The sequence below is a fragment of the Rana temporaria genome, chromosome 13, assembly GCF_905171775.1.
Source record: "Rana temporaria chromosome 13, aRanTem1.1, whole genome shotgun sequence".
Taxonomy (NCBI): Eukaryota; Metazoa; Chordata; class Amphibia; order Anura; family Ranidae; genus Rana; species Rana temporaria.
The window spans coordinates 106020608-106039219 of NC_053501.1; the positions used below are offsets into that span (position 1 = coordinate 106020608).

An 18612-nucleotide genomic window follows, 5' to 3' on the forward strand; every position below is an offset into this window, starting at 1 on the left:
GCAGATGAAAGAGTTCAGCAGGGAGCACTCAGATTTAAGCGACCTCTCCCGGGACAACTTGCGACAGAGCCCACGTAGCAAGGACATCGATCCAAGTAGGCGGCATGGATCTACCTCCACGTCTGTATCCCACAAGAGACTGTTTGGGTGAGTTGGCGCCAACCATGTTTTCTCTATTTCCGTCTTCCTATTGTATGACCTCTGGGGAAACCACGAGACTATCGCTCGCAGTTGTGTGGCCTGATAGTATCTGACAAAGTCAGGGAACGCCAGTCCTCCGTCCCCGCGCGACGCCGTCGTGACTGTGCGGGGTATCCTATGCTTTTTATAGTCCCAGACGTATCACAGCACGTCGCTCTGGAGCTTGCGTAATTGGGCATAGGGGATTGGAATGGGCAGCGTCTGAAATAAATAGAGGAGCTTGGGGAGGATGACCATTTTAACAGACTCGATTCTGCCCAGTAAGGAAATGTGATGGGCCTTCCGATTCTGAAGGAGAGCCATTATCAAGAGAGGGGGGAAGTTAGCCTGATACAGGGAACCAAAGGATGGGGTGATCTGCACCCCTAGGTATTTAAGGGAGGAACTTTCCCAAGAATAGGGGAAGTTCAGCCGCAGGTGGCGGATCTCAGTGTCCGGGATGTTGACAGGAAGGGCTGCGTCAAAGGACTTTGACGCATTTGTTTTATATCCCGAGATTGCCCCGTATTTCTCTAGCGCAGCATGAAGGTTAGGGAGGGAAACTCTGGGTTGGGTCAGGGTGAGGATAATGTCATCTGCGAATGGGGATGTTTTAAATTCCTTGCCCCGTACCGAGATGCCCCGAATGTCCGGATGCCCCCTGATGGTCGCCGCCAGCGGTTCTACACACAAGGCAAAGAGTAAGGGGGACAATGGGCATCCCTGGCGCGTGCCATTGGTGATCTGGAATGGGGGCAAAGTGGCGAACAGGGTTTTAACTTGGGAGTTGGGGTTCGAGTAAAGGTGCTGCACCGCCCGCAGGAAGGAACCTCTGAAACCCATGTGTTGTAGGGTGGCCACCTTAAACGGTCAGCTCAGGCGATCAAAGGCCTTTTCTGCATCAAGGCTCAGAACCAGGGCCCCGACTCCCTCCCTGTTAACTACATCTATCAAGTCTATGACCTTCCTAGTGTTGTCGCCTGCCTGGCGAAGAGGGACAAAGCCCACCTGGTCCTTATGGACCAGGGCAGGGAGGACCTGATTCAGTCGGGTAGATAACAGTTTCGTGAAAATGTTAAGGTCTGAATTGAGCAAGGCTATAGGTCGATAGCTAGCGCAGGAGGCTGAGTCTTTGTCCGGCTTCGGTACAAGAGTCAAAAAAGATCCCTGCATGTCCCCAGAAATCGGGGACTGATGCGAAAAGGTGTTAAACAGTTTAGTCATGTGGGAGCAGAGCAGGGGGAGAAAGGTCTTGTAATACTTATAGGGCAATCCGTCTGGGCCAGGGGATTTACAGGCAGGAAGGCCCTTCACGGTCTCCGCAAGTTCCTCCGAAGTTATGGGGATGTTTAAGTCCTGTAGGTCTGTCTCCCGAAGTTGAGGCAGGCCGGCCTTTTCGAGGTATTGGTTCATACAGGGTGGGGGGGGGGGGGGGGGGGTTGTGCCGGACCGTTGGTTTATTATATAAGTCAGTATAATAGTCTGCAAAGGTATTTTCTATGTCCTGGGGATCAGTCAGGAGGTCGCCCCCCCCCCATTCTTCACCTGATGAGGGGTGAAGGCGAGAGCCCGGTCAGTGAGTTTTCTGGCCAAGAGTGCTTGCGCCTTGTTGCCCTTATCATAATAAAGTTGCTTGAGGCGGATAAGCGCTTTCTCTACCTTTCCCAACGCAAGAGTGTTACGTGTACCTGAACTATTCGTTTAAGGAGAGCAGTGGAAGGCTTCAGGAGAAGTTGAGCTTCCAAGGCCTTGAGCTGATTAACCGCCAGCACTCTAGCAGCATTGGCGTCCCACTTCATAGCTGAAGAAAGCGCCAGGCACCGCCCCCCGAGGACCGCCTTATGTGCTGCCCACAGTGTAGAAGGGGAGACGTCAGAGGTGTCATTCTCTATAAAGTAGTGCTGTAGGGTCGCCTCCATTTCCGACTTCGAGGGGGCATGCTGCAGGAGAAATTTGTTTAGCCTCCAATTATAGGGTCAGCGAAGGGGGTGCCCAAGTTTAGGGAAAGCATGATGGGGGCGTGGTCAGACCAGGAAATGGGAAAAATACTGGCCGACTCCGCAATGCGCAACGTATTGTTATTTACAAAGAAGTAATCTATGCGCGTGTGGGTACGTTGCGGTGCCCAGTAAAACGTATATTGGCGATCACCCGGTGAAGGGCCCCCGCCAGGCATCAAATAGCGCGTGTCTCCTAAGGACAGTCTTTTTTTTTTTTTTTTTAAACCTTGTTCTTATTAATTTATTAAAATACATAAAACGGCCGTTCATATCTAAAAACACAACTGGGAGTCCAAGCAACATAATTTTAAAACAAAAAACTTCAAGGGAAGTCTTGACTGCCAAACATTAATCTGTACTGTAGATCGTGAACCATTACATGCTCTCCAAGTCTTCTCCAGTTCCTTCTCTTTTTGGAGTTTGATTTTTGTTATATGGAGCCTAAAAATGAAAAATAACCCAGCTCGTCCCATGTACACATAAACTCCATACATTGCAGCATTTTCCCAGAAATAACTTTTCCCACCTGCAGCTCTTCAATGCCGATGATATTGTTCTTGAAATCCAGTTTTTATCAAAATCTGTGAATCTATTTGTGTTGAATCTTCTGAACAGTTTTGTTGAGGAAAGAATGTAATTCAGTTATCAGTTTTACAGAATTAAAGTACAACAATCCCCACGCAGCTGGGTGCAATCATATCCTCGAATTAGGCGCTTCCTACGACAACATACGATTCCTACACCCCAGTGAATAAAAGAAAGAAACAAGTCTGCAGAGTTCCAAATTTGTAACTTTATACACACCATTGAAAGTCTTTACATGAACCCGTTGTAACTCGATGGTAGTGAAAAAAATTCAAATTTTGTCCAGGTAAACAACTAAAAATGTATCTAGGTACTCCCGAAAAATGTCATTTACCAGGTGCTGGAAAGTGGCTGGGGCATTGCATAGCCCAAACGGCATCACCAGGTACTCATAGTGCTCAAACCTGGATCTGAAGGCGGTCTTCCATTCATAACACACTGTGACACCCCCACCCAAATCCAACTAGAAGGACTTACCTTTGACAGAAATAGATACTTCTTCTGAGTACACGGGACCTCCATTGACCTCTTTTTTACATTTATAGTTACCAGATTTTCCAATAATTATGTTTGTAATACGGAGTTCAGAATCAGGTCCCCAGTCTCTTATTATAGTGTTTTCCTTGTAAAATATTGTCCATCCTTCAGGATGTCCATCCAGGGGCCCAGCCCTCCAGCTTCGACCTCATGCCTCTCTCAGTCCAAATCAGAAGGCCTCCGCCTCCACGCCAGCAGGCTTAGCACCTGCCAACCGCCATCCCTCTCCACCTCGCCGTGTACTCAGGACGATTAGCATAGCACCAAACATCTACCATTTATTTTAACATTCAACTGATCGCTTCTCTTTTTCACATTACTGTTTAAAGTTTTTGCTTCACAATAATATTTCCCAGAATCCTTCAGTTGAGCCATTTCAACTCCATATTGGTCAGATAAAGTGGAATTCTGAACAGTCCGTTGATCTCTGTAGAAAGCGAACTGAAGATCCGTCTGTGTGTGAGGGCTTAGACTTGTGTCACATGTCGGGGTCATGTGATCTTCTTCCAACACCCCGTTTGTCTTCACTTTTATTTCAGGAGCTGTGAATAGTTCTGTAAAACACGAAGATCACACAATGGGACTCAATTTACCTTGATGGTCACTGAAAAGAAGAGTTTTATCAGATTGGGGAAGTATTCTCCAATTTTTTAGCTCTATGCAAGTTGTAATAGTAACACAGAGAGCAGTGGTGGTCCATCCATTAGGGGCACACGGGCGTGTTTTTTTGAAGCACGTGATTAGCTAGTACATATTTTGCATAAACAGGCTTTTAGGGCCAGATTCAGGTAGAAGTGCGGCGGCGTACTGTATCGTAGATACGTTACACCGCCGCAAGTTTTCATCGCAAGTGCCTGATTGTCACAGAGCACTTGCAATGAAAACCTACGCCGGCGACCTCCGGCGTAAGCCCGCGTAATTCAAAGGGGTGTGTGCCATTTAAATTAGGCGCGCTCCCGCGCCGGACCTACCGCACGTGCTCCCTTTTGAATTACCCGCCGTGCTTTGCGCGTAGTGACGTAATTCCGTATTCCCGGACGGCTTACGCAAACGACGTGAATTTTTCAATTTCGACACGGGAACGACGGCCATACTTTATACAGCACATACGTGTGCTGTGTAAAGTTAAGGCACCCAAAACGACGACTAACTTTACGACGGGAAACTAGACTATCGGCGACGTAGCGAACAAGAAAAACCGTTGTGGATCGCCGTAACTCCTAATTTGCATACCCGACGATGGTTTACGACGCAAACTCCCCCCAGCGGCGGCCGCGTTACTGCATCCTAAGATCCGACAGTGTAAAACAATTACATCTGTCGGATCTTAGGGATATCTATGCGTAACTGATTCTATGAATCAGTCGCATAGATACTCTGAGAGATACGACGGAGTATCTCCTTTGTGAATCTGGGCCTTAAAGTGGAGTCCAGCTGGAGGTGGACCAGAAATGTTCATAAATTACATCACTGCTGCTTTACTTCTCCTTTACCTGGGCTCTACATTGTTCTCTGATGATACAGACACTGTTGCAGATGTTTTGGGTTGGGTTGCGGTAAGGCGTCTTGTTGGCTATTTAACCTCTCTGGGGGTATGATTCTGTCTGGAATTACGTACCAAAAGCGGTACAATTTTTTTCATGGAAATTTGGTGATATGTATTATAGGCCTGCAATTCTTAATAATTACTTACTTAAACCTGACCAAAACAAGACTCTAGTAGACATTCCAGATGTGATTAATTTGAAACACAAACACATGAATTATAATCTAATAAATAATATAATTTTATTCAATAATGCAATGAAAAATAAAGAAATTAGTCAAACAAAGAAATTCAATACACATCCTGGGTGTGAAACAGTTTGAAACATGGAACTAGACAAAGTCCGACGTTGCAATCTGGGCAATAGTACCTTGTTTCTTTTCTGACTTTTTTTCCATTGCCGTCCCTCTTGGAACAGCAAACGACGCACATCCTGGTAGGCGCTAACTTTCGTGCGGTTGGCGGTACAAATTCTACAAAATGACGACCTGTCAGGCGCTCTGGATTGCCAACGTCAACAGCGCGTCCATCCGGGTCTGTTAGCAGACACTGATGGCGTCGGGTGGTTGATAAAAAATCTGCTCAGCCACCTTTCATATAAAGTCAGAATGAACAAGAGGTATTTCAGTGTTTGCTTTATAAAGAATATAAGCGTTCCAAAGGCATTGTTCAAGGAGATGCCTGAAAATCTTTTTGTAGTATCTTTTCTGTTGTTTCCGCATTGCCGGGTAAAATGTCATTGCCTGATCGACTCGGTCGACACCTCCCATCGTATGATTATAGTCGATCACGACTTGTGGCTTCAGCACATCTTGTCCGTGTTTTGTGCGGACCATGGCAGTGGAGGTGCTGTGCACGGTGCTCATGAGACACACGTCCTTTTTGTCTCTCCATTTCATTGCCATCATTTTACCCTTTTGAAAGGCAACCATCTCTCCTTTTTTTTGTTTTTTCTTGCCAAACGTAGATGGCATGTCACGCGGGTTTGGCCTCACGGTTTGTTGAGGTCAAAACCTCATAAAGTTCCGGTGACGTATAAAAAAATTGTCCATTGTCACGCAATATCCCTGGTTCAATAATGGGTCCAGCAGTGAAAGGACAGACGATGTGGCCATCCCATAGCGGTTGTACCTGGGATTAAACTTGGTACCTTTCCCGGTGTAAATGACCGCATTCCAGATATATCCGGTGGAAGATTCACATATCATATAAAATTTTATGCCAAAGCGCGCTCTTTTGGACGCAATAAATTGGATCCAACTCAGGCGTCCCTTGTAGGCCATCAGACTTTCGTCCACACTGACATCCCTTTCTGGCACGTAGGTCCGCTGGAAGTTGGCGACAATCATCTGGCACACCTCCCAGATTTTTTTTAGCTTGGGCGCAGGATGCGTGGCCTCATCAAAATGTTTGTTGTTGGCGAAGTGTAAGTTTTTCATAATGAGTGAAAAACGATATTCAGACATCACAGTGCCAAAAAATGGAGTGGCCAGCATCTTATTGGTGGTCCAGTACCATTTCTGGAGCGGTTTGCCCACCACTCCCTGAAGGATGATGAGTCCCAGAAACATTCAGATGTCCTTTTTAGTGACCGGTTGCCATTTTCTGGATCTGGAAAATCTGGCACGCAGCGTAGCGGATTGCTGATCGTGGTATCGATTGGTCTCTGTCACAATTTTTAAAATTACCTCCTCAGAAAGAAAAAGTTTCAGGTACGCCAGAGGGTTGTCACTCTCCACATCAACCTTCATCCCAGGAGATCCAGTGAATCGGAACCTTGGGGGCGCTGCTTGGTCCGCATCGCTGTCTATAGGGCACCAAGTGCGCACATCACTTAGGTCAGGTGCGGGATCATCGGCGTTGTCACTTTCTGGATCAGTGTCGGAGTCAGATGACAAATCTCCCCACGACTCACTGTCGCTCTGTTCTGCGATCAACTCCGTGTCGCTGCCACTATCGCGCTCAGCTGATCCAAAAGCGCATTTGTAGAACAGCGCTTTTTTGATGCCATTTTCAAAGGGTTTTCAAAGGTTTTATTTGTCACAAATGACAATGGCAAGGGGCACTGAAAGGGCACTGTGTCAGATTCCAAGGTGATACAGTGTAATCCTCTCAGATTACATTGTATCACCTCCTTTTTATATGTTTGTGTTTGTGCAACATTTGAATTTCCCTCCCAGTTCCACTCCCATGAACCATTGCTGCTGCAGGGAACGGAACCAGGAAGTCACATGACCGATGAACGGCGTGGCGGGGATCTCGGCGGCGATCACAGCAATGAGAGATCATCGCTGAATCGCCTGGAGAAGGTAAGGAACGCCGCTGCAGGCTCTGCACATCCACCCCGAGCGTGACTCGGGGATACCGATCTCAGCATAAAAAAAACACCCCGAGTCACGCTCGGGATTACCGCTAAGGGGGTTAACAGAAGAAGAATGCAGTCATTTCTTTAGACGCCTCTCTGGACCTTCCAAAAAAATGCCCATGAAAGAATGTCACATGTCAATAAAGAAGTGGTATGAAGACAAGGCTGATACCACAGACTTGGATCGATTATATTATGCCTTCATCTATATAAAACGTGTTGATCTTGCTAACGCTGTCATGGATGAACTGTATCAAAAAGTTCTTGAGGATTTTGGTAAACCAATGGGAATTTTAAATAGAAATTCAGGAGGCTCACCCAGAGAAAATAATGGGGATGAAGACGAGGATGAACTCATGGGGCCAGATTCACGTACATCTGCGGCGGCGTAACGTACCTCATTTATGTTACACCGCCGCAAGTTTTACGGGCAAGTGCTTGATTCACAAAGCACTTGCCTGTAAAGTTGTGGCGGCGTAGCGTAAATCCCCCGGCACAAGCCCATGTAATTCAAATCAGTCGGGTAGGGGCGTAGAGCATTTAAATTAGGCGCGTTCCCGCGCCGAACCTAATGCGCATGTGCCGTCCCTAAAATTTTCCGACGTGCATTGCACTAAATGACGTCGCAAGGACGTCATTGGTTTCGACCTGAACATAATTGACGTCCAGCCCTATTCACGGACGAGTTACGCAAACAACGTTAAATTTCAAAATTTCGACGTAGGAACGACGGCCATACTTAACATAGGATACGCCACCTAGGGGGCATGTTTATCTTTACGCCGCGTATCGCTTACGGAAACGGCGTATCTTTACTGCGACGGGCAAGCGTACGTTCGTGAATCGGCGTAAGTACTTATTAGCTTATTTTACGCCGACCTCAATGGACGCGCCACCTAGCGGCCAACGTAAATATTGCACCCTAAGATACGACAGTTTGAGAATACATTTAGACATACGACGGGCTTAGATTCGGAGTTACGTCGGCCTATCTACTGATACGCCGGCGTAACTCCTTGTGAATCTGGCCCGTGATTTTAAGAAAAGAACTCCCTCCTGTCCAATCTGTGTCTTTAAGCTTGATCTTCTCAATATGGGTCTTGTCACTAGTTGTCATACCTTTATTTGCCTTAATTCTAGGTGCTCTTTGCACATGTTGTGCCCTTGGGATAATTAATGTCTTAGATAATAACACGGGCCCAGATTCAGGTAGAATTTGTCCCTTTCTTACGGAGGCACAGGGCAAAAACGCGTTTTTGCCCTGCGCCCCCGCAAATTTACTGCGCTACCCGCGATTCACGGAGCAGTAGCTCCGTAAATTGCGGGGGCGCTGTGTAAACTTGCCCTGCGTAAGGGCGCCTAATGTAAATGATCCCGTAGGGGGCGAGAATCATTTAAATTAGGCACGCTCCCGCGCCGAGCGTAGAGCGCATGCTCCATCGGGAAACTTTCCCGTCGTGCATTGCGGCAAATGACGTCGCAAGGACGTCATTTGCTTTAAAGTGAACGTGAATGGCGTCCAGCGCCATTCATGAATCACTTACGCAAATCACGTAAATTTCGAACGTTGCGACGTGGGAACGACGGGTATCCTATAGCATTGGCTGCGCCTGCTATTAGAATGTGCAACCTTACGCGAAACCCGACGTCCGCAAACTACGTAATTTGCGTACGCAAGGCTCGCGCAACGTTGTGAATCGGTGTTAGTATGCAATTTGCGGTCATCGCTAGAATGCAGCCTAAGATATGCGTGGCATAAGAGCCTTATGCCACGCAGATTGTAGGCTGCAGTCGGCGTAACGAGCTCTCTGAATCAGGAGAACTCGTTACGCCTGGGCAACTAAGCAATTGCGCTGCGTAACTATGGTTACGCAGGCGCAATTGCTCTCTGAATCCGGGCCACTGTCTATGCTTGATTAGTGAGAGCCCTAAGAAGGGCTGAGGCACAGAGTCCAAGGAACCGCCAACACCCGGGGCGGCAGTGTGAAAGGGGTCTAAAATAATAACACTGTCTATGCTCGATTAGTGAGAGCCCTGAGAAGGGCTGAGGCGCAGAGTCTAAGGAACCAACACCCGGGGCGGCAGTGTGAAAGGGGTCTAAAATAATAACACTGTCTATGCTTGATTAGTGAGAGCCCTAAGAAGGGCTGAGGCAGAGTCTAAGGAACCTCCAACATCCGGGGCGGCAGTGTGAAAGGGGTCTAAAAAAATAACACTGTCTATGCTCGATTAGTGAGAGCCCTAAGGGCTGAGGCGCAGAGTCTAAGGAACCGCCAACACCCGGGGCGGCAGTGTGAAAGGGATCTAAAATAATAACACTGTCTATGCCCGTTCATCTTGTACATAATTACAAAATATGGAAAATAATATGAAGTGAGATCGCTAACCTGACACAAAGATGAGCCCAACCTGACATAAACTAGTTAGCGGAAGATCTTGGACATAACACACTGTGACACCCCCACCCAAATCCAACTAGTAGGACTTATTACCTTTGACAGAAATATATACTTCTTCTGAGTACCTCTGAGCTCTAGAGATCTGTCTTCTACATTTATAATTTACCAGATCCATCAATATTAATATTTGTAATACGGAATAGAGAATCAGGTCCCCAGTCTCTTATTATAGTGTTATCCTTGTAAAATATCGTCCGTCCTGCAGAATATCCGGGATAATGGTGACATCTCAGAGTCACATGGTCACCTTCATAAATGTAGAGAGGAGCCTGCAGGATCACATAGTCTGAAACATATCAATATATACAATTCACATTACAGGAAGGTCTGTCTAACAATGATCTACCTCTTCATACCGTCATCCCCATCCGTCTGATATTGTGACAAATACCAACCTGAGGGAACAGCTACCAAGACAGCAGACTTGCAATTATTGGCCATTCTCCTGGTCTTTACCTTAATATTTGCGTAAAGCTGTCATTTGTTTTAAATATTTCCCAACTGATGCTTTATTTATTTAGAACTGTTGGAAGTCCAGTGGACTAGCATTATAAAGCTGGTTTCTCACAGTCTATATCCTGAAAGATGCAGCGGCGTGAGAGAGACTCTTTATTTTAATTTTGAAATGGTTGAACCAACAACGATTGTAAACAAAGAACAGGATTCTCAACAAGATGCTAAACATTAGATTCCTCTGGTCCCAGCCAAAGGGCCCAGGTCTAGAGGCAGGTGTGAAAAGGGTGTTTGTGGAGACGTGGCCCTGGTGCCATACGAGTAAGTGCCCTCTCAAACACTCGTGCAATGTATGGCACCCCTGGACTGCCACTCCAGGGGCACTATCTCCACAGGCTTTTCAACGGACCCTGACCCCCGGCCCGGACCAGTAGCACCCATCCCAGGCAGGAAGGTAGGATATTGGGGAGAGCCCACGCCAGTAGGCTACTCCCATCACTCCCTCCTAATCACGTTCGGAAAATACTAACCGCTCCCCCCAAGGGGAAGGAGGAGCTAGCGTTCTCTCCCGAACAACTGACTGGGGCAGGCACCACAAAATCCAGGCCAGAGGCCCAGCCCTCCAGCTTCGACCTCATGCCTCTCCGTCCGAATCAGAAGGCCTCCGCCTCCACGCCAGCAGGCTTAGCACCTGCCAACCGCCATCCCTCTCCACCTCGCCGTGTATTCAGGACGATTAGCATAGCACCAAACATCTACCATTTATTTTAATATTCAACTCATCGCTTCTCTTTTTCACATTACTGTTTAAAGTTTTTGCTTCACAATAATATTTCCCAGAATCCTTCAGTTGAGCCATTTCAACTCCATATTGGTCAGATAAAGTGGAATTCTGAACAGTCCGTTGATCTCTGTAGAAAGCGAACTGAAGATCCGTCTGGCTGTGTGGGCTAAGACTCGTGTCACATGTCAGGGTCATGTGATCTCCTTCCAGCACCCGGTTTGTCTTCACTTTTATTTCAGGAGCTGTGAATAGTTCTGTAAAACACAAAGATCACACAATGGGACACTGAAAAGAAGAGTTTTATCAGATTGGGGAAGTAGTCTCCACATTTTCAGCTCTATGCAAGTTGTAATAGTAACACAGAGAGCAGTGGCGGGGTCCATCCATTAGGGGCACACGGGCGTGTTTTTTTGAAGCACGTGATAAGCTAGAGGCTCCAATTGGCTTCAAAATAGGGCGGGCTTGGGCGCAGAGCAATGGGAGCCAAGCCCACTCAGTTGCGTGACAATAGCGAACTGAATCTCCTTCCCGACAGAGATGAAAGCTAAACATTGGCCTGGGCAGGAAGGGGAAGTGACACTAAATAATAGACTTATTTTCCGAAAATAATCTATAAACATCTACTTACCATTTATTTTAATATTCAACTCATCGCTTCTCTTTTTCACATTACTGTTTAACCACTTCCATACCAGGCACTTATGCACCTTCCCGCCCAGACCAATTTCCAACTTTCAGCGCTCTCACACTTTGAATGACAATTATTCAGTCATGCTACACTGTATACAAACCACATTTTTATCATTTTATTCTCACAAATAGAGATTTCTTTTAGTGATATTTAATCGCCACTAGGTTTTTTATTTGTTGTGCTATAAGCAAAAAACAGTGAAAATTAAAAAAAAAAAAAAAAAAAAAAAAAAAAAATGTCTTCATAAATTTGTGCCAAAATTTATACTGCTACATATCTTTGGTAAAAATAACACACATTAGTGTATATTATTTGGTCTTTGTGAAAGTTATAGAGTCTACAAACTATGGTGTCAATCACTGAAAATTGATCACATCTGATAACACCTAATGTACTGAATGCCGATCTAATTTCTTGAGACAATAACAAGCCAGGAAAGTACACATACCCCCAAATTACTCCTTTTTGGAAAGTAGACAGTCCAAGGTATTAACTAAGAGGCATGGTGAGTTTTTTGTAGTTGTATTTTTTCCCCACAATTTTTTGAAAAATTAGGATTTTTTTTTTAACATAAACTGGTCATATTAACAGGTTATTTCTCGCACACATAGGGTTGCCACCTCATCCCTTTAAAACAGAACACATATTAATTACACAGGTTCTGTGGCTGATTAAGGTGGTAATTAAACTCACTTGGTGCCTTATCTGCATTCAATTTGTCTCAGAACCTGTGTAATTCATATGTATTCTGTTTTAAAGGGATGAGGTGGCAACTCTACTCACACAGCATATGCATAATTGCAACTCCACCCAAAAATACATTCTGCTATTCCTCCTGAGTATGGCGATCCCAAATGTTTGGGACTTTTACACAGCCTGGCCACATACAGAGGCCCAACATTGAAGTAGCACCTTTAGGCGTTCTACAAGCATAAATTGCACATATCCTTTCTCAACCACCTATTACAATTTTGAAGGCCCTGGAGCACCAGGACAATGGAATTGTCCACAAAATGACCCCATTTTGGAAAGCACACACCCCAACGTATAATCTATGAAACATTATGAGTCTTTTGAACGGTTCATTTTTTTCCAGAAGGTTTTGAAAAATGTGGAAAAAAATAAAAATGCATTTGTTTTTTACATAAAGTTGTCCATTTGTAAGAAATTTCTAACACATAGCATATACATAGCAAAAATGACACCCCAAAATGCATTCTGCCACTACTCCTGAGTATGGCGATACCAGACTTTTACACAGCCTGAACACATACAGAGGCCCAACATCCAAGTAGCACTTCCAGGCATTCTAGCAGCATTAATTGCACATATTTTCTGACTACCGATCACATTTTTGAAGGCCCTTCATATATTTAACACATAGCAGGTACATACCAAATAACAAAAGATTACCTGTGGTTTTAGAAGTGCAGTGGTCCACAGAGGAGAGCATCGGTCCAGGCAGCAGACAGGGATGAGGTCAGCGACAACAAAAGCAATCATCCAGGCAGCAATACTGTCCATAGTTCGTATAGGCAGAGATACTGTCAGCACAGCCAGAGCACAGCCAAAGCACAGGTCCAGGTAGCAGGCAGAGGTGTCCCAGTAGAAATATTGTGCAAAGTCAGTAGAGGCAGCAGGCAGATACATGATCAACACAGTCAAAGTATTGGTCCAAGCAGCAGGAAGAAACATGGTCCATAATGTCATGGGTCATTACAGGCAGTAATATGGTCAGCACAGCCAAAGTATTGGTCCAGGCAGCAGGAAGGACCATCAAGCTTAGGGCCAGGGGGACAGGGGTAGAGGCTTCTCTCACCCATATCGCTTTGAAGCCTCTGGGCAACCAGACCATGTTCTGGGAGTACAGAAAACGAAAAACGAGTTTTCTCTACTCAACGCTTTTCTGAAGCCCCTCACATATGTGAGACCCCTGTGTACTAAAAGTAAATGGCCAAAAGATCAGTCCAAGTGGCAGGCAAAAACATGGTAGATTAACAGGCCAAGGTCGGTGCACGCGGAAGTCAGAAACGTGGTTTAAATCGGCAGGCAGAGGCATTGTCGGTAAACAGGCTGAGGTTGGTACACGTGGAGGTCAGAAACGTGGTTTAAATCGGCAATCAAAGACATCGTCGGTAAACAGGCTGAGGTTGGTACACGTGGAGGTCAGAAACGTGGTTTAAATCGGCAAGCAAAGACATCGTCGGTAAACAGGCTGAGGTTGGTACACGTGGAGGTCAGAAACGTGGTTTAAATCGGCAAGCAAAGACATCGTCGGTAAACAGGCTGAGGTTGGTACACGTGGAGGTCAGAAACGTGGTTTAAATCGGCAAGCAAAGACATCGTCGGTAAACAGGCTGAGGTTGGTACACGTGGAGGTCAGAAACGTGTTTTAAATCGGCAAGCAAAGACATCGTCGGTAAACAGGCCAGGGTCAGTTAATTAACATGGAAGGTAGTAACATGGTAGCAGGCAAATGGGGAAATGGAAGTCTGTTAATAATAAGGGGAACTAATATTGGATGGATGTATGATACTTTTTGAAGCACTGTCCGAGGCACAGGCCAGGTTGGAAGGGACAATCGGGACAGTAACAGGTGGTGTCTCTTCTTACTCCTCCAGATACACGGCATTTTTTTGGGCGTCTTCTTCCAGATTCTGTGGGGGGGATGCTAAAGGGAAAGTGTCGCTCGTGAAGTTGACTCACACAATCAGAGCGAATGCTTCCTGGGATGGGATCTTGTTGGTAAATGAGGGCTTCAATGATGTCTTCGATATACTTGAGGTAGGAGATTTGTGGGTTTTGAGTTACTTTTTGGTAGCAGACAAACAAATTATAAAGGGCCATGTGAAACAGGTGAAACACAACTTTCTTGTGCCAGTAATAGGACTTTCAGGTAGATAGGGCTGTAGCTTAAAGGTTGTTTAAATCCACCCCCCTATGTACAAATTGTAATCGTGAACACATTCAGGCTTTACAACAGGGCCGCGTCTTCTATGGATCTCCACCACGGTGTCATTGTGGATGGTAGAGAGGATGTGGACATCTTTCTTGTCCCTTCACTTCATTGCCAACACCTTCTCGTTCCTCATGAATGACAATTCGACAGATTTAAATTTTTTGGTCAAAAATGTTTGTGGGAATCACTTCCGTTTTTTTTTTAAAGGTACCGCAGGCCGGGGTTTGCTTGCTGTAAAGGTGACAAAAAAGGGGCAGGCTGGTATAATAATTATCGACATATAAATGGTAATCTTTTCCGAACAGGGGGTATGCCAACTCCCAGACAATTTTCCCACTGGTTCCAATATATGTGGGGCAATCACGGGGCTGGAGCTGGGAGTCTTTTTCTTCGTAGATCCTGAATGTGAACACATATCCAGTGGCTCGATCGCATAATTTACTTAATTTTAACCCATACCTGGCTCTCTTGTTTGGGATGTACTGCTTGAAGTGCAGTCGGCCAGTGAAATGTATGAGGGACTCGTCCACACAAATGTTTTGGTCTGGGATGAAAACTTCTGCAAATCGCTGGGAAAAGGCATTGATCAGGGGGCGTATCTTGTACAATTTGTCATAGTGGGGATGATCTCGGGGAGGGCACTGTGAATTGTCATTAAGGTGGAGAAAACGCATTATCATGTCGTATCTTGTCCTGGACATGACAGCGGAAAATATAGGCATGTGTTGGATGGGGCGGGTAGACCAAATATGAATGGCCTTCATTCTTCTGTGTAAGCCCCATATTGAACATAAGGCCCAAAAACATTTTAAATTCTTCCAATGTTAGACGCCGCCACTGGAACATGCGGGCGTAGGAAGAATTGTGGTTGGCGGCAATGAATTGTGATGCATATATATTAGTTTGATCCACTATATTCTGCATAAAATCTGGGAAAAATAAACAAAAATAATCGAATTGAGAAAAATCCATAGTGTCGGGCTGCACACCTGGCTGTGCGGTGAAAGGGGGGAGGATAGCGGATCCTGAGTTGGCAGGTAATCATAAGAGGTTTGCCAGGGCATCGGGAAGGTAGGACTGGGGCAGGATTCTTCGAGTTGGGCATGTATTTCCATTAATTGTACTGGGCTCCTCTTCCTGGGGTATGGCGCTGCTGGTGCTGGGCAGATCTCCTGATCTTGGTCCTGATCTTGGTCCTGATCGAATTCTTTTGGGAGGGGCGGTTTCCTCCGGGGACTCGGACTCTGAGCTACTATCCTCCACTAGCTCGTATTGCGAATCAGAATCGGATGATGGGAGCTCCTCGCTGTTCTCATCATCTGACATGGCAATAATGGCATATGCCTCCTCGGGTGTGTAAAGCCTTTGGGACATTATGGCAGTACTTATTGGTGGGCCTGCGTAATGGTACTGCTGGTGGTAGTGGTGGCGGCCTGTGTGGTGGTACCGATGGAGGTATTAGTGGCAGGAATGTGTGGTGGTACCGATGGCGGTATGGGTGGTGGTGGTACCGATGGCGGTATGGGTGGTGGTGGTACAGATGGTGGTACGGGTGGGGGTGGTACCGATGGCGGTGGTGGTACGGGTGGTGGTACCGATGGCGGTATGGGTGGTGGCGGTACAGGTGGTGGTGGTACCGATGGCAGTATGGGTGGTGGTACCGATGGCAGTGGTACGGGTAGTGGTGGTACCGATGGCGGTACAGGTGGTGGTGGTGGTACGGGTGGTGGTACCGATGGCGGTATTAGTGGCAGGAATGTGTGGTGGTACCGATGGCGGTGGTACGGGTGGTGGTGGTACCGATGGTGGTGGTACTGATAGAGACTCATTACTTAATTGAAATCCTGACAAACTCAGGGTTACACATTTTCTGCCGGAAGATTCAAATTATAAAGTGAGACAATGTAATCTATGAACAGAACACATCTCACCTCTCCAACGTTCAAACGGCCAAGAGCGCGAGCTATGCCCCCACAGCTTAACATAGAAACACAAAAATGAATTCTCATTCGTCAACCCATTTCACCCACCCCCTTGTGAGGCTGTTATTGGCCAGTTCATGTTACAAAGTTTAAAGTTCCTTCCGACGTCAGAAATTCCTTTTTGGTGGGCTGAAGACAGGAGCATGGGGGAAGGGTAACTTCCTATAGAAAATCCACAATTGCTTCTCCAAAACGAAGCATCCAGGAAAGGCTTGGAATGTGTAGCAAAGAGGAAATGGCAGTAGAAGGGAGGATTACATCTGTTATTAATAACATGTCCTTGTATGGTCAACCTTAAGTTCCAAGATGTACTTATAACTTTAAAACACCTATCTCTTCATTTCATTCCTGATATCTGACAAAATCTTTATCAAGGAAAATAGGTACTAATATGATTTCATTCATGCATATATATATATAGAAAAAACCCAATTAAAAAACAACAATATAAACAATAAAGAAAATATCAAACATTATTAGTGGTTCTGATAACAAAAAGAATAAGCTCATCTTATCAAATAGGCATTATTACAGAAATCTATCACAGTACGGGTGGTGGTAGTGGTACCGATGGTGGTGGTACGGGTGGTGGTGGTACCGATGGCGGTGGTACCAATGGCGGTGGTATGGGTGGTGGTGGTACCGATGGCGGTATGGGTGGTGGCGGTACCAATGGCAGTACAGGTGGTGGTGGTACCGATGGCAGTACGGGTGGTGGTGGTACCGATGACGGTATGGGTGGTGGCGGTACCGATGGCGGTACAGGTGGTGGTGGTACCGATGGCGGTACGGGTGGTGGTGGTACCGATGGCGGTATGGGTGGTGGCGGTACCGATGGCGGTAAAGGTGGTGGTGGTACCAATGGCAGTATGGGTGGTGGTGGTGGTACTGATGGCGGTGGTACCGATGGTTGACAGATGGGCTGATGGATAGATTGACAGATGGGCTGATTGATGGGCTGGGCTGTGTGACAGGTGCTCTTTATTGGTGGGGGGGTGGGGGGGCTGTGTTGTGCACAATACAGTGTAGACAAAAAACTACACATCTCACTTACTGATCCCTGCTCTCTCCTCACAAATCGGTGTGTGAGGAGAGAGCAGGGATCAGATTTTATCTGCTGTGTTTGTTTACATTTGTGACCGGCTGTGATTGGACACAGCCGGTCATGTGGTAAACAGCCAATTTCATTAGCTGTTTCCCCTGATCGGGGAAGCGCTGTGTCCAAGGGACACGCACCTTCTCCGATCCCCACTCTGCAAGCCTCTGGCGGCGCGCACGAAGCGTGCCGCCGACTTTGTTTTGACATGTGATCGGCTGTGTCAAAATTAAATTGTCTGTTTACCGTGATCAGGGAAGCGCTGTGTCCGAGGGACACACGCCGTTCCCCGATTACCGCGCTGCGCGCTCCCGCGGGCCCGCGCTAGGCATTATCCTGCAGGCCGTCATAGACATCCAGTCAGGATTGTGCAACCACTTCCCGGACGTGAATTTGCCATTGACTGGGCGGGAAGTGGTTAAAGTTTTTGCTTCACAATAATATTTCCCAGAATCCTTCAGTTGAGCCATTTCAACTCTATTGGTCAGATAAAGTGGAATTCTGAACAGTCCGTTGATCTCTGTAGAAAGCGAACTGAAGATCCGTCTGTCTGTGTGGGCTAAGACTCGCGTCACATGTCAGGGTCATGTGATCTCCTTCCAGCACCCGGTTTGTCTTCACTTTTATTTCAGGAGCTGTGAATAGTTCTGTAAAACACGAAGATCACACAATGGGACTCAATTTACCTTGATGGTCACTGAAAAGAAGAGTTTTATCAGATTGGGGAAGTATTCTCCACATTTTCAGCTCTATGCAAGTTGTTATAGTAACACAGAGAGCAGTGGCGGTCCATCCATTAGGGTCACACGGGCGTGTTTTTTTTGAAGCACGTGATTAGCTAGAGGCTCCAATTGGCTTCAACTCGGGCGCAGAGCACTGGGAGCCAAGCCCACTCAGTTGCGTGACAATAGCGAACTGAATCTCCTCCCCGGCAATCAGGAAGCGGGGAGGAGTAGCATTCCGATTGGCCGACGA

The 18612-nt window shown here is 46.4% G+C and overlaps 1 protein-coding gene across 1 annotated transcript; it reads right to left on the reverse strand.

Moving 5' to 3' along the window:
* Positions 1–3554: 3554 nt before the first annotated feature.
* Positions 3555–14447, reverse strand: LOC120920110 (Fc receptor-like A). Its single transcript, XM_040332023.1, has 4 exons — positions 14307–14447; positions 11538–11592; positions 10885–11163; positions 3555–3856 (listed from the first exon to the last, which is right to left on the reverse strand). The coding sequence occupies exons 1-4, from the start codon at positions 14445–14447 to the stop codon at positions 3555–3557; spliced, it is 777 nt and encodes a 258-aa protein (XP_040187957.1).
* Between the last annotated feature and the right edge of the window lie 4165 nt (positions 14448–18612).